This window comes from Labrus mixtus, chromosome 11, assembly GCF_963584025.1.
Source record: "Labrus mixtus chromosome 11, fLabMix1.1, whole genome shotgun sequence".
Taxonomy (NCBI): Eukaryota; Metazoa; Chordata; class Actinopteri; order Labriformes; family Labridae; genus Labrus; species Labrus mixtus.
This window is the reverse complement of record NC_083622.1, coordinates 10,027,900-10,043,957: the sequence shown is the minus strand read 5'-3', so window position 1 is coordinate 10,043,957 and position 16,058 is coordinate 10,027,900. Positions and strand designations below refer to the sequence as shown.

Below are 16,058 nucleotides of genomic sequence, written 5' to 3'. Positions count from 1 at the left end.
TTTTAATGGCAAACAATAACAAAAGCAAGTTGTATTTTTTATGACTCTGAAATCATGGTAAACTTAAGGCCAGACATATTGTGGCAAATTGTTTTGTGTTACTTTAACCAATCAGAAAGGTCCAAAATGATTTGACCAAGGGAGTAATAATTTTAGTCTTTTTTTTTGTTTTTTTTCTTGGCTCAATGTGTAAAAACTGATTTCAACAAGATTTGCTTTGATAGAAAGTCAAAAAAGATACTTTTTGGTGTAGATACAGGGATTGATCAGGATTATTTCTGTGTGATATAGAAACTACTTTACTTACTCATAAGTGGATGAGAGGTATGCAGCCATGGAGAGGATGGGTGCGCAATAGCCGGGAAAAACAAGCAGAGGGTATTTTACAAGGAGGTGTGGGAATCACAGGGTAACTCATGATACCAAGATAACGATTATATCACGATACAACCATTCTGCAATAACTGTGGGGGGTCATGAAGTAGTGAGGAGTCAAAAAGGTGGGGAACTCTTCAGTGGGCCATATTTTGTTTCAAATTAAAACATCGATATTTGACACCAGTGATTCAATAATTACATCACACGAGCAAGGAAAACGAAATATTGTTCTATCAATTTTTTCTCATTTCCTTTTTACCAATGCATTGATATTTTGTGAGAGCTTTTAGGCCTGGATTAGAAAGTGTAAGTTAAAAAAGAAAACAGGGGAAAAGGGAAGCACAGAAGGGGGATATTTATATAAAGTATCAGCCCATGCCCAGGCACGACCTCTAGATGTTGGGGTTCATGGTTAGTGCCTCGAGACTATTAGGGTGATGCCTGATGTGAACGATATCTGCAGTGCAGCAGCATGAAGAAACTTTACTGAATTAGGATTCTGTCTCTCTCGTTGTCTCTACACAGAGCTAGTCATCCCTGCAACAGGAAACGTCTTCTACGCCATGACGTCATCCAGCGTCGACTTCCTGTTGAGAAAGAAAGGCGGAAACACTCCTCTGGGCTCACAGCCAATCAACACGGAGACGAGCGCCACTTTTCCTCGAATCAAGGCCAAGGGGAGGAGACTGGTCCGGACTTTATTTTGACACCAGACTTTCCTCGACTGAACTTTGTCCGCAGTTTTTTTTCATGGAGTTCTGACATGAATGCAGGGCGAGCTCTTACTAACAGCAATCGTGGCCTTCCCTGTGCAAAAAACAAAAAAACAATCTGCATATGCCTTTCTTCCACGCTCCTGCAAAGCTTCCTCCAAGACTCCATGGCAAGTTTTGTCCAACCCTTAAGACCTCCAGCTGTCCTGCTGTGTTCACCAGAGGAATCTGCTGCTGAAGAGCGGTGACACTTTTCCTCTTTTAGGAAAAAATATGCATGACTGATTTACACCAAGAGGAGGAGCAACGGGAAAACCTGTAACAGACGACTTTTGGTGCTGGCTCTTCATTTTCATTCAGGTTGCACTTGAAGCATTTATTTCATTCCAACTCAATGAATAAGATCTCCTTTAATTCCTTGTCTTTACAAGGACATTCCTTGTTGTTGCGTGCCTGAGTTGTAAGTGACGCTTCCAAATGTTAAGAAATAGAAATCTGTGGTCACCCAGGACACAGTGGAAAGCTGAAGAACAGTGTTTTTGTAAAGAGAGAAGTATATTTCAATCTGAATATACAAATCTGTCAGATCTAGTTACGGTAAAAAAAGCAAACTAGCACACAAGAGAGAGACTTAAAGACGCAGTGCGAGTGCATTATTGTAGCAAAACACTGGAGCTTGTCAAAAGAGACTTTTTGTATATATTAATATATATTTGTACATGTGAATGATGTCAATATTGTGTTTACACAGGCGAGGAGCTGGATGTGTCCAATAACTAATTAACAAGGAAAACAGCATCAAAAAAACCTGCAAGATTCTGACTAAAAAAGACGCCAGCATGTGTCGACAAACCGCGAGCATTTACTCGGCTTGACCTCCAGCACATAATCATCACAACACAGACTTAAAGATGCATTAATCACCATTATTTCAAACAATGATTTTAATTATGATTTAAATTATCAAAGGAAGAAAAAACGTAGAGCTCAACTCTGCAGCTCGACAGAACATTTATGCTAATTTAAGCTAACCGTTTATCTTTCAGGGTTTATTGAAATGTACCGAGGTGTTTGTTCAGACAACTCTCCGGAGTTGTTAGAGACAAAACAAGATCTTAAAGGAAAAATAAACTGCACTTATTTTATCAGATGGACAGACAAACAACTAAATGTTTAATATTTTTTTGGTTAGCCTCATTTGTATGTAGGCAGCTATTTGCTAACGCATTAGTAGTAACCTCTTAAAGGCGGGAAATATATCGTTTTTCTGACCCCTAGTGGCCATAAGTGGATGATTGCAGCTTTAAAAACACTCAACAGCACTTTAAAGCTTTGTTTGCTTCACCTCAGTTCATCACCGTTACACAACCTCATGAGGAGAGCAGAGAGGAAAATCTAAATAACACATTTATTATTAAGTTTAAAGTTACCAGGTCTAAATGTTTTTTAACAGGGCATAAGCTAAACTTATTTAATGACCCGCAGCTCAGCAGGACACATCTTCACTGCTTTTTTATATACAGTATGTATGTAATGAATTCAAAGGGTTAACTTCAGTGTGAAACATGCAACCTCTTTGGATATGTTGTGGACTAGGATGAAGTCCGGTGACCTCTGGTTGAGACCCGCTCAGTGCTGGTGACGCTTCCTGCAGGCTGAAGCACGGGCGCCGATCGACCGGGGAGAGGTTTCTTCAGATAACGTGTGCTCCAGTTATTCCATGTTACTGAGTGTTTTAGTGCCTTTTTCTCTGACGGATGCTAATCTTACCCATGTTTGCATTAGAATGTATTCAGTATACACATTGAGAAGATGCAGTCATGTCGGCGCTGTGTTGTCTCTTATCAAAGCTGTTTATGCACTACACACAGGATGTCCTATTTTTGTGGTAATAAATTTACTTTTATATGAATCTCATTTCTTTTTGACTGATGTGTGATGACATATTCCACGCTCGATATACCCACATGCTGCTGAGCGTCCCATCAAAAGCTATTAAAGTAGTCTCTCTATGTCTCATAGTTCTATATTTCATGACAGAAGGTAAACAAAGCAAGGTGAGTGTACATAAGCAGCAACAAAAAAAACACCACGGCTCAAGCCTTTATATTAAGATTCAAGATAGCCAGCATCTTTATTTTCAAGCAAATCATTGTCAGAATGTGAATGAGTGTATTTGTAGATGTGATATGACGACCAGAACGTCTCAGACACATGACAATGAGAAGGTTCTGGATACGTCAAATTACATTTAAAAAGCAAAGACAATCAATTATCAGGTATACAAGACAAATATTCATAAAAAACAAAGTTTTAAAGCACCCTCGTCTGGAGATTATTGTCGTCTCATAAGTGTGAGCATGTTCTGATTGTGTCATAGTCCTCATAGTTCAAACATTTAAAGCTCAGTAAATCCACTTGTTGACCAGGTGTGGTGTCATCCTGGCCTTTGTTGGACACGCCCCCCCACCTCCATGTCTGTGCTCACTGGTCAGGCCAACAAACCTAACCAGCCCACCTTTGCGTGTGCCTAATGGTGCATTCATGTGTTGTCGGAAAAATCGGGGAAAAAACTATTTCTGAGTTGTTAAATGCACGTGAACGCCTGCTCAAGTCAGAATAACAACTTGGAAACTCAGGAAAGAATAGGTGCCCGACTTGCCGGCTTGACGTCAGAATCGTCATCACATGGGGAGCAAAATATGTTTTTTTAATGTTAACATACTTTTTCATTAATTCAGGTTTTGCACATCAACTCTTTGGTCAAATCTAACTTTTAACAGAGACATTACACAGATTTTCATCTTAGCATCTACACTGTTTTTTTGACTTTCCGAGCTGAAATCACTTCAACAAACTGAAGTCGGAAGAACGACTTCCCAACTCGGAAACTTGGACCACCCGAGCAGCTCATGAATGCAGCATCATTGGCTGATATATATGTGGATGTATTTGATTGGTTGTCTTTATACAGTATTTTAGATTTTTTTTTAACCTTTTTCTCCATTTCTTTCCTCCCCTGATGAAGGCCACAAGCTGTTACACATCAGTCTAATTTGTTAATAGAGTTGCTCTTCATACTACAGGTGTAGCTGGAGCATTTTGACCTCTTTGTACATTCACAACCAGCAACGCTCAGCGCGCTCCCTGAGATCACAGCCACAGATCGGCCTCATGTTGATTTTAACAGGAATACTTTGAGTTTGTGAGGCAGCACTTGCATAGTCTAAAGTTTCTCCTGTTCACTTTAATTAGTGGTCATAAAGACTCTTAAACAAAGGCTTTCAGTAAAAGTGGCACTTTGTGGTTTTTGTATTTGTCAAAGTGAACACCACATATCCCTTAAAGCACTTTATTTCCTGTCAGTTTGGACTATTTCTACTCCACCAGCGTTTTTTTTCTGTGAGCATTTAGTTTGAAGAGGAGGATGTTAAAGCCCTTGGAAACTGTCGGTAACCATTTTAAACTAGTGAATGACCGAGTGAATGGTGCCTCAAAGGCCCCTGAAAAACACATTTGATCATTTCTGATTCGTGCTTCACTTTGAGTGATGGGATTTCTGGTGAACGCCATCAGTTCTAGTTAGATATTTCTACATTTCTTTGTTTTCTGTGCTTTCAGAGCAGTGACAAATTTTAAAAGTATTTAGAAACATTAGTATCAAACATGAGTCGTTTTAATTTAATTTCACCAGACATTAACTGACTTGTTTAAATTGTGCCAAATATTTTCAAACATTTCTCATAAAAACTCACATCTTCTAAACTCTCCCTCTTTTTACCCATGATGCCCTTTCCTTAAGCCTCGTCGACCCACCTTGCTCCAGCAGGGCGTCAACACTGGATCATTCCTCCTCCGCACGCCTCACACTGTAGCGCTGCAGTCCGGTAAGCCTTCCACACCACAGGGTCCTGCAGACATACCGTACCTCCGCCACGCTTCTCCTCCGCCTGGTTGCGGTTTATGTCTCCCACGCACACCCAGCCTCCTCCAGGACCGGACCCCGCCGCGTTGGGGCTCACAGCCCACTTGGAGTGATCCTGGCTGGCCTTGAAGGTGAACGACTGGCCCGGGTTGATGAGCTTGATGTCCAGGACCTTCCAGCCCTGCGAGCAGTCAGAGGGGAGGATGCCGGTGGAGTGAATCCAGAACTGCACCAGGAGGTCTGACTGGAGGGAGGGGGCCACCCAGGAGTGATACAGGTCTGATAAAAGATGAGAACATGTTTCTTTAATTACCATTTGTCCTGAAACTTCCTGCATTTCTCTAAAGAGTGTTAGGACCAAGCTTTAAAAAAAAAAAACAATGAGAGGAAGAAGATTTTTTCCAGATTTGATGAGCTCAGCAGAAACGCTGAGAACAAAGTAACACTTTCAGAATTGGTGCCAAGTATCAAAAAAATGTAATTAAAGGAAGATTTTTCTTTTTGATCTGGCACCACTACAAAACAAATGACCTTATTCAATACTATAATAAAGTGTACGACCTACACCTGCTTTTTTTAAAGACACTTTTTTTTTTTTAAATTGGCGTCATATAAATTGAAATTAATTGATTGATTGATTTTCAGTATTTTGACTTTAACTTTTCAACTGTGTGTATACAGGATAAGTGTTGAATTATGGCTGGTATGCCCGACTTTAACAGTCTTCTGTCTTACATTAAATAAAATTAACTTTTAATGTGGGGTGGTGTCTGTGGTATATGTTCATGTTTTTCAGTCTTGTCCGAATGTTACACCTTTCTGTTAAGGAGCTGGGCAGTTAATCGCAGACACTCTGGATATAACATTGAATTTCTCTTTGACCTTCATGCAGCTTGGAAACAAAACCCTGAAGGTCTCAGTAAAAGAGACAAATATCTTTTCAAGATTTCCATGGTCACAAGTTTAAAAAAATCATTCACAAAATGCTAGTCTCTTTCTAAACATCATTAACTATCTGATGTATGGAGATGGGAGAGGGAGATACAGGGTAAAATGGGAATGCTACATAGACTCTTAAATATGTATTTCTGTATGTCTGAATGTCTGTGTGTGCATTCAACTGCATTGTGAACTGTGCCTGTATTTTGCAAAGATTATACTGTAACGTCCAAGCCCTCATGTGTTCTATGCTCATATCAAAATCAAAGTATAAAAAACTAAATCAAAAGAAGGTTTTGACACTGTAACAGTTACATAAGCCTATCTATACCTACAAACTCAAGGTGAAGCGGGGACTAGATGAAGGGTGGCTGGAGTCGACTTTAAACGACTCTCATCTCTGAAAGTTAGTCGTACCGTTGTCAAAAGAAGCCCCTTTGGCAAAGTTGATGAAGTCGGTGCCGTCCTTTGAGGTGAGAGTCACGCTGCGATTGGCCACGGGTTTGACGTGCGGAGCGACGTGACCCGGCAGATGTTTCTTCTCACAGACGGCAGCCAGAGCGGGCACCAGGGACGCCAAGGACTCGGGGACATCACAGTCGTACACATTAGGCTGATTGATCTGAAGCTGCTCTCCTGTGGTGCGAAACAAATTGGATTCAAGACAAACGCTGCTAAGGGCTCTGCAGAATTACCGTTTTCATTAAGTGCAGTAAATGAAAAGCATCGTCTGTGTGACATTGGTGCAGAGGCAGGGCAACAACCGAGCACCCAGTTCTGGACATACAGACATAGAAACTTACTGCAAGGAGAAAAGTCCATTAATCTATCTTTTTGGATTTATTGTTTTAAGCTTATAAAGATAACAGAAGCACATCCCTTAGTGGGTGCTGGATCCAAAACGAACGGGCAATTAGATCCGCACACCAGGGAGCTCCCGTTAAAAGGATTTAATGTGGTACACCTATTCTGCCACCCCATTGGACGGATTAAAAGATCTATGGCAGGGCTACTCAACTCTATTGTCCAGGGGGCCAAATGTTCAGAAAGCTACGGAACCGAGGGCCAGACAAGCGAGCCCACCACGGCAGTTCAGTGCGAGAAAGCTGATTTTTTTTCTCTCCATCAACAACACAAGCTTGTGATAGGCTGAGAGCACAGGACCAAAGATGTTCTATTGAACGGGAGCGCTGTGCTGTTTGAACACTTTACTGTGGCAACAATGACAGTCGTTCACAAGTCCCCCCCCGTTTATAATTGATTTATTTTTTAATTGTAAATAGAACTGATCCGCGGGCACGAGTTGGCCCCTGGGCCACCACTTGAATAGGCCTGATCCATGGTTACGGGGGCGGTAGTCTAATGGTTAGTGTGCACGCCCCATGTACGAAGGCTATAGTTCTCCAAGCCCTGGTTTGAATCCGACCTGTGGCTCCTTTCCCCACCATCTCTCTCTCTCTCTCCCTGAATTCCAGCTCTATCCACTGTCCTATCTTTCCAATAAAGGGATAAAAAAAAGCCTAAAATGAAATCTTAAAAAAAAAAAAAAAAAAAGATCTTTGGTTACCCTTAAACTGATAGTTATGAACAAATTCCAGAAAAAAACATTCTAGCCCTCACAGTGTGGATCGAGCGTTTTAATGTATGTCACATCTCAGTTCATTGATGTGCAAATCGATGCTGCGAGGAGCTCTGAGATGAGATGTGACGAGGCTGTTATCACCTTCTGTGCTTTGACAAAAACTGTTATTCTGCGCGCCTTCGTGTCACCCCGGACACTGTCGCACTCGCAGCGTCCCAGCTGGAGAGACACCAATCTGATGGAGCACACGCATGCCGCAGTGTGAGTGCCGATATCTCTATGGTAACATACCTCTCTACCTAATTACATTACCCCCGAGCAACTGTGCCAACTGCTGGGTCTGCCAGAGAACTACACAGGCGGCGCGGCGTCATGGCGATGACACCTGTTTATGCTGATTATTTTGGAGTGCGATTGTTGTTGTTCTGTCAACACCTGACTGGATTATTAAGTACTGAGTGACAACAGGACGGTAACGACCGAGGACATCTCTTTTAAGATGAGAGGGAGAAACCATTTGTAACCTAAACTTATTACACAGCTTAAGAAAAAGTCAAATATTCTTAACAATTCTAACAACAATGATAGTTATCGGTATCATTTTTTAACTTAAAGGCAGGGTTGGTAATTTTCTCCAGATACACTTTTTTTTTAAAGATTTATTTTTGGTCTTTTTGTTCCTTTAATGGAGAGATAGGACAGTGGACAGAGTCGGAAACCAGGGAGAGAGAGTGGGGAACGACATGCGGGAAGGAGGCCACAGGCAGGATGCGAGCCTGGGCCGCCCGCTTGAGACGACAGCCTCAATACATGGGGCGCGCGCCCTAACCATTGCGCCACCAGCGCCCCAGATACACTTTTTAAGATTTTGTTTGAAGTTGTCTTTAGGTCCTGACAGAAATGAATAACTCATGTTCTCTGAAAAAGGAACAAAGAAAATCCGTCATCTGTAGCAGTTTGTAAGCCTGAAAAAACTTCAACCAATGTCTGACACGAGGTACCAATCTGATGAACCAATCAGACGCCTCCCTGTCTCCCTGCTCGCTCTCTACCTCCTTGCGTGCACTAGCCCACACTCAAAGCGCGTCACTGATGACGGAGTTTATGCTGTGAGTTTACTTACCGCTGAATGAGACATGAGACGGCGTAGTTTCTACACAATGTAAGAGATGAGCTGAGGTCCGCTTCTGGAGCAACGACGGTGCTCGTGCATGTAAGTGAGGGGGCGTGGCTTTTGAGGGAGCACAGAGGGGAGGGGGTGGGTGCAGACCAGACGGAGCACTGAGGGAATGCTACTTTCAAAATCATGCTAGTTTTCAAAAATGACCAGCCCTGCCTTTAGTTGAAGGTGTTTTACATGTCATGTCAAAAAAAGACTTACCGGTATATTTAGGGTTAAGAAGCAGCAGCAGAACTTAAGAGGAGAGTCGTGCAGTAAATTAAAGACTGTTTCACTAAGCAGCTCTTAAGGGAATTGTAATGCACCAATCAATAATGAATAACCGCTTAAATATATTACACATCATTATAGACTTCAGAACTTTCATTGTATCCGCAGGGGATTACTTGAGTGGCTGATATAATAACACATAATTCCAAATTCTGTGTAAAAACATGAATAAAGTGTTTCTTCTTTTTAATAATGCCTGTGCTAAATGTCAGGACTGCAGTCTCACCGATGGTCTGGAAGCGGTCGAGCGGGTAAGTCACGCAGATGAAGTTCTGTCCATTGATCAGGCCGCTGTTGGGGTAATAAAACTGTCCTTCCTGTTGGACCGGGGGGAAGTGAGGGGTGCTGTGGACCAACCAGAAGCCTTGATTTTTATCCAGCAGGACGACGCCTGAGGAAGAGAGAGACATTAAATCTGTCAGGATTAAATTAAGGGTTTCACCTGCAGAGGGTTAGACTTCACATGGGCGCTAAGCGGGCGGCCCAGGTTCAAATCCGACCTGTGGCTCCTTTCCCGCATGTCATTCCCCTCACTCTCTTTCTCCCTGATTTCTGACTATCCACTGTCCTATCGCTCTAATAAAGGCACAAAAAGCCAAAAAATAAATCTTTAAATGCTCACTTAGTTTTTAAGACATTTTTTCAACTAGCCTAACAATTTCAGATATCACTACAACTTCAGCAGCTCTGGAGCAACAGTATATTTCATTTAGAGACACGTTACTGGCCACTGTTTAGTCCAACATCGACTTGATTTTACCTCTCATTTGCAACAGTTTCTATCATTTTTTTGGGGGGGAGCTGAGCAGGTAGTGCACAGGTGACACCTTCTTCAAGAGAGGAACCAAAGAAAATACTGAGCACACGAATCACTTCGGCAAATTGAATAAAGATGCGAAAGACTAAAGTTTCAACACACTGCGTCCTTCCTCAGAGTCAAGTATTTTCTTTGGTTCCTGTCTTGAAGAAGGTATCCACTGAATTACATTTTTTGCACGTCTTGAGTCCTTCTCTCAGAGTTTCCTTCCACAGTGCATCGTCCTGCCATGACTGAAAACAACACTAGCGGTGAGATGGAACCAAAAAAAATGCTGTGTAATCGTGTGCGACTGAGGACAGCTGCACAGTCAGGTAATCAAAGTGTTGTTAAATAGATTGTTAATGTATTCAATTAAGCTGTTATCAACGTGCATTATCATTTCAAGCAGGCATATAAAATCACCTGATTAAAGGACAAACGTGCACCCATTGATTTAACTAACACATGACAGATGAATGACGCAGTTGTCCATGTTTTAAGTATTATGTCGATTCTCCCCGGCCTTTCTGTGCAGCCTTAGTATTCGAGTGAGATCGCCTTGGTGTTCACCTTTGGTGTGCCCCCCTCTGCTGCCGCTGTTGTCAAACCATCTGCCACCGAAGTCCTGGGGAGGCCTCTGGTCATTGTAGAGGATGTACGCTAACTCTGTGTTCTGTTAAGAGGGACAAAACACACATTTAAGGCCAAACAAAACACTAGACGAACAAGAAATCACACAGTTTGGCTTTAAAAGGAATAGAGTATCTTAAGATCGATAAGCTGAGGTTTACAAATGGTGAATGGACTTCAGCTTGTGCAGCGCTGTTTTTTTTTAGTTATGCACGAAACCGCCACTGAAAAAACTGTGACCTCTCCAACAGCTGTTCAGACAAACACACAGACTGTGTATTTAATCAGTAACTTTCAGTTCTCATTCTCAGTTTCTTTTTTATTTTAAATTCGTCAGAAGAACTGCTGTGAAAAAGCAGAAACTGGACCCAAAAATATCTGCTGATGTCTGAAGGAAAATCTAAGTATGCAAAGCACGACAACACGTATTTCCTGAACAAACATCGGCGTGTTACACTTTGTATGTCTTGTGTCTTATGCATGCCTCGTCTCAAAGCGTACTCTGCATACTGTGTATCTCAGAGCTCTGAGGTTCATCACTAATTTTACATCCCATCACTGTTTGTTGTATGCACGTGTTGGATGAACTTCTTTGACCCTACACTGGAGTATTCTTATCTACAAATCTTTCTTTGGTCTTCTTCCTTCATACACCTCTGATCTACATCAGCCAGAAAAGCACAGCGAGACCTTTTCTGTAAGTCTGATCCAAAAGTCAGAACTGAACCGGGGGGGGGAAAGGCGTTTAAGTTTGCTGCTCCCTTTACTCGGAACGGATCACAAAAAGAGCTGAGACTTAACGAGCTGCTCTGATTGGATGCTTTTAAGGGGCTGTTGAATGACTCAGAGTCTGTAGATGTTCACCCTGATGTGTTTGAAGATGACCTTGACAAAACATTTGCTGTTTTGACTTGTTATTTGTGTCTTTTAAAGGAAGAATGTGCGACTTTTTTGATCCAGTAGATGTCGCCCTTGAGCACCAGCATGAAGCCAAAACAAACTGCTGTTTGGCCACACCCCCTCCACACTGAAGCCTCCGCTCTCCTACAGCGACACACCTCCAACCCCCCTCCGCCCTTGGGTTTTGACAAATTGGTCAAACTGGACCGCATCATAATTAACGAAGCGCAAGCGGTGGACAAAATCGTCCTTGTCTCGAGCTGCATTTGTTGTGTTAGCAGGCTAATGTTAGCACACATTCTTCCGTTAATGTCTAATGGTGATTTTTTTTTTTGTATTAGTTTGTGTGGCTGCTCGTTGTTTTTGTGGATCTCTGTAAATTGTGCTGCTGCCTGTCTTGACCAGGACACAAAAGAGACTTTTATCTCACCGAGTTTCTTTCCTGGTTAAATAAAGAAATCTGCTAAGATTTACAACAACGGCGTCAAACACTTCTGATGTAATAATACATCAAGGAATAACAATAAAGTGAGTTCAGGGGCGCCCATAGCGTGGTGGTTGGTGCGTGTGCCCGATGTATGGAGGCTGTGGTCCTCGGGGCGGGCGGCCCGGGTTCGGGTCCGACCTGGGGCTCCTTTCCTACATGTCGTTCCCTAATCTCTCTCTTCCTGATTTCTGACTCGGTCCACTGTCTGATCTCTACAATGGAGGCATAAAGAGCTCCAAAAGTAGTTCAAGGACATTAAATAACTTTGTCAAATAAAAGGTCACTGTCAAGTTTAGAATGACAGAGTTTTAGAAGCAGGTCAGGTGTGAATCTGTCATTTACATGTATATCATTTGCGTTTAAGAAAGACATCCAAAAAACAGTGAAATCCTGGCTGCCACAAAAAGGAACATAGTCTTTGTTATTCCACATTATATGTTTAAAATGTGAATCATAAGGGAAGTGAAAGTGCGTTGTAAGTTAACCTCTGAATCACATGTGGACGGGCAATCACTTAAGACTCAGTATTTGTTCAATTTCTGTGATCGAAAAAAACCAGATGCATGATGGGAGCAGACCTTTCCTCGCGAGTACAGCTGTCCGACCGTCCTGCCCAGAGCTCCTGTGGTGTCGTTCACTGTTCCCTTCCCATTAGTCCAGCCCTCGCTCCCTTTCTCCAGCAGTAAATACAGACCGCCCTGCTGGGGAGACTTTCTGCCGTGTTCTTTGGGCAGCTTGTATAAATAAAACCTAAAACAGAGAACGAGAAATGTGTAGTTTAGTGTGACACCCAATGCTATTAATGCATAAAAGCTCCAGGGTAATAAGCAATGTGGTACCAATCAACTGCATCTCCTCGGTCATTGTAGCAGCTGATTGGTGAGGTGTCGCCCTCTAGTGGCACAAAGGTGATCAACAGGGACAGGAACAGAATCATCTAGGAACAAGAGGCAGACTTGTTGAATTAATCATTTCATAAAATATATATGTACTTTAACAGTCACAAAGGAAATGGGATTCTTTATTCATTTATGATCCTCAGCTCAAGAATTAGGGCAGTATGGAGCGGTGAATCAACTAAAGTAATAATTGTTAGTGCTGTCAATACCTAAGCACACGTGGGGTGCAAGTATTGATCGCAGATGGTGAGCCAATCCTTTTTGAGCATACAGCGTGAAGAAGATACACTTCATTAATCCTGTGAGGGGAAATTCAATTTGACACTGTTGTTGAACATGCTACACACATAAGATGAAATGCATGTGCACAAACAGGATGCTATGGACATGCACTAGTGGAGAGATGTCAGGGGGGGGCTGCCCACAGCGGGCGCTCCTGAGCTGGTTGGGGGGTTCGGTGCCTTGCTTAAGGGAAACTTGATTTGAACTGGCGACCCTGCAGTTAAATGGTAAATGGACTTGAGCTTATATAGTGCTTTTCTAGACTTCCGACTACTCAAAGCACTTTTGCACTGCAGGTCACACCCACCCACTCACACACTGATGGTAGAGATCGCTTAGTTGTATCATCCATCAGAAGTAACTAATCCCATTCATACACCACCTACGAAGCAGTGGGAGCAACTCAGGGTTAAGTGTCTTGCCCAAGGACACATTGGACATGTTGCCCAGCTGGGGATTGAACCCTCGACCTTCTGGTTGAGAGGAGACGACTCTACCAACTGAGCCACAGCCGCCCCCAACTTAGCAACCCATGTCGCCACAGACTGAGCTACTGCCGTATTACATGTTAAAGGTAGGTGTGTTTAAGCAGAACCAAGACCTTTCATTTTTGTGGAATAATATTTTGATTAAAAGGTCAACTCTACATTCTCAAACATAGATGTTTTAGAAGTTATTTCAAATGTTGTAGCATTTGAAAATTAATTGCAAATCTTTGTTATCAGTCTTTGAAAAAGTTGGGGAAAAGAAGTGCATTGAAACTGAAGTTTGACTTTGATTAAAGCCACCTCCAAAGTGTATTTTATTTTGGTATATTTCAGGTGATTATTGTGTTTCTGTTTTGTTGTTTTCTGGTCGTTTTATTGTGTATTGTATCATCTTAATATGCTGCTTGGACTCATTTGATAAATGTACAACAGTTTAATGAACTGTTTGTTAATTGATTAATAAAGACTGAAAATACAAACACAAAGCACTTGAAGGTTTTTTGTGCTTCCCCTTTTCAACACTTATCTCAGGATCAGCGTTTTGTCAAAATACTGAATATTCAGGTTAAAAGACACAAAAGTTACAAAAAGTCTACAAAAGTTTAACAAAGACAAAGCAAACACCAAGCAAAGCGACTCCCTTTTACAAATATAAGAAACTAAAACCAAAAATGAAAAAGCAGACCTTAGAAACTAGAGAAAACAAATCTCAGACTGAGATACAATAAACTTCATTCTCTAATAAAACATGATAAACGCCATTAAACTTCTTGTACCTACCTCTGTCTTAATGCCTTCCTCCTCACTTATGTCCTCATGTATTTAATGATCGTATTCACAGCATAAAATTGGCTGTAGCTCCCAATCCTGAAAAGTTTCAATTTGGCGTACTTCCTTATTTACGTCTGGGACAAGACTTCAAGGATGAGACAGTGACTTCATTCAAAATGTCGACTACCGATAACACCGAAGGTTTCTTACGTAAAATGTAACCAAATATTATATCATTAAGCAAAATCCAAATAGTCTTCACAACAAGATTATTAAAAACGAATAAAATGTAAAAGTGAAGTTAAAGTCGGTTTTGTCCCTCAGGAACTTCCTGGTTCTCGTCTTATCCTTCTCTAAAAGTCCTAGGTTATAGTCTCGTGGTCTGTGACGTTTCCCAGTGGGCGGGGTTTCTTTGACAGGGCGTTCCTCCTTAACCCTCTGTGGCATGAATCTAAATTTGTTTTGGGAAAACATAATTTCACCCAACTTCTTGGTAGTTTGGGGGTCCCTATGATTCATATATCAACAATACACACATGCAAACCAAAAGTTGGTTGGTTACCAAAAGGCAGCAATGTGCAGTGTGTAGGATACATAGTAGGCCTATGTTATAAGCCAGTGGTTCTTAACTGGTGGGTCAGGACCCAAAAGTGGGTCCCAAGGTCGTTTTTAACGGATCGCAGAAGTGTGCAAAAACAAAAAACTTCTGAGGTCCAAACTGCACTATTTTTCATAAAACACAAAAGTGGAACTTGAATGTGGTTAGCTGGCTTTTTGTTGTTTCACACTGTTTGATTCTTTCACAATTGTGGTCACAATGTGGTTTTATTTTAGTCCTTGCCTTTATTCTGCTCCTCCTCTGTTCCTCTTTTCATTCAAATGTTTATCCGTCCTTAAATCACCTGATTAATTGGAACAGATGTCGACCAGCGTATAGTTCATGATGTGACAGAATAATGTCTGTGTCATCAAGAACTGGAATATAACATGATCTTTAATTTCCATGTGATGCTTTCATTTAGGCTTTATGCTTTAGGTGAGTTTAATGAACCCATTTATGAGGTTGCATAAATGAACTTCTTCTACTTGACCTGAACATCCTTTTCTCCTTTAAAACATGGATCTCAGGGAGTAATGTTTGTCACAGCGTTGCGTTTCAAAAACATCACATAGTGAAGCTCTGTTTGAGGAAACGATGCCGTGTCCTCGAGTCACCTCTAACCTAACTTAAGTAGACCAACCAGGACTTCCTCAGAAAGCTTTCCTCTGAACTGAGGGGACTGAACCCACAGCAGAGCTCCAGCAACACTTTAGTAACAAATTAGAGCAGGTCTAAAAAAGCTTAAAAAAAAAGTCACTTTTCTTTGAATAAAACATCCCTCCATCAATTCTCAATCAGATATCAGAGTCATTTTATGGAATTAATCTGTTAACTTGATTAATTCCTCTATGTCAGTGATTATGTATAAAAATACTTCTCATAAGAAACTGACACTCATTCATTGTTTGTTTTTTGTCCGCTTGTTTGATCTACATGTTTGCACTTTCTATGTGAAGTCTGATATCTTGTTAGGTTTGTTTGTTTTGTAGCTTTTACATGTCGCCATGTCTTACAGGTTGTTTCTACCACTCCCACACGCGAGCGTTTCTATTGTCTCCATGTGCTTCATCTTTATATTCCTGTGAAATGAATAAATACAAAAATATATTACAAGAATAGATAGAGAGCACCAAAACGCAGAACTACATTTGGTCAGTCATCCTTCTCAGCAAGAGGAACACATTACCATCAGAAAATAAATAACTGATAGATTT

The 16,058-nt window shown here is 41.5% G+C and overlaps 2 protein-coding genes across 4 annotated transcripts in view; one reads left to right on the top strand and one right to left on the bottom strand.

The window, feature by feature from the left end:
- Positions 1-1,817, top strand: part of rgl2 (ral guanine nucleotide dissociation stimulator-like 2) — a 38,212-nt gene extending 36,395 nt beyond the window's left edge. For all 3 annotated transcript variants that reach the window (XM_061049898.1, XM_061049899.1, XM_061049900.1), the window contains one exon: positions 904-1,817. In XM_061049898.1, coding sequence (XP_060905881.1) covers positions 904-1,085 — 182 coding nt within the window. In that variant the 3' untranslated portion in view covers positions 1,086-1,817. The remainder of the gene's footprint in view (positions 1-903) is intronic.
- Positions 1,818-3,183: 1,366 nt separating this feature from the next.
- Positions 3,184-14,574, bottom strand: dnase2 (deoxyribonuclease II, lysosomal). The gene is made up of 8 exons (XM_061049902.1): positions 14,253-14,574; positions 12,643-12,740; positions 12,382-12,553; positions 10,357-10,459; positions 9,214-9,378; positions 6,373-6,591; positions 3,602-5,295; positions 3,184-3,495 (listed from the first exon to the last, which is right to left on the bottom strand). Exons 2-7 carry the CDS (start codon positions 12,738-12,740, stop codon positions 4,925-4,927), a joined length of 1,128 nt encoding a protein of 375 aa, XP_060905885.1. The 5' UTR covers positions 14,253-14,574; the 3' UTR covers positions 3,184-3,495; positions 3,602-4,924.
- Between the last annotated feature and the right edge of the window lie 1,484 nt (positions 14,575-16,058).

What these genes read in the sequence shown, in the direction of transcription:
- dnase2 (XM_061049902.1), bottom strand. Translation starts at nt 12,740, where the DNA reads ATGATTCTGTTCCTGTCCCTGTTGATCACCTTTGTGCCACTAGAGGGC. An exon ending in CAGAGGGGGGCACACCAAAG is followed by an intron (nt 9,379 to 10,356) that starts GTGAACACCAAG and finishes TCTCTTCCTCAG; the next exon opens with GCGTCGTCCTGCTGGATAAA. An exon ending in CGACCGCTTCCAGACCATCG is followed by an intron (nt 6,592 to 9,213) that starts GTGAGACTGCAG and finishes TTCGCACCACAG; the next exon opens with GAGAGCAGCTTCAGATCAAT.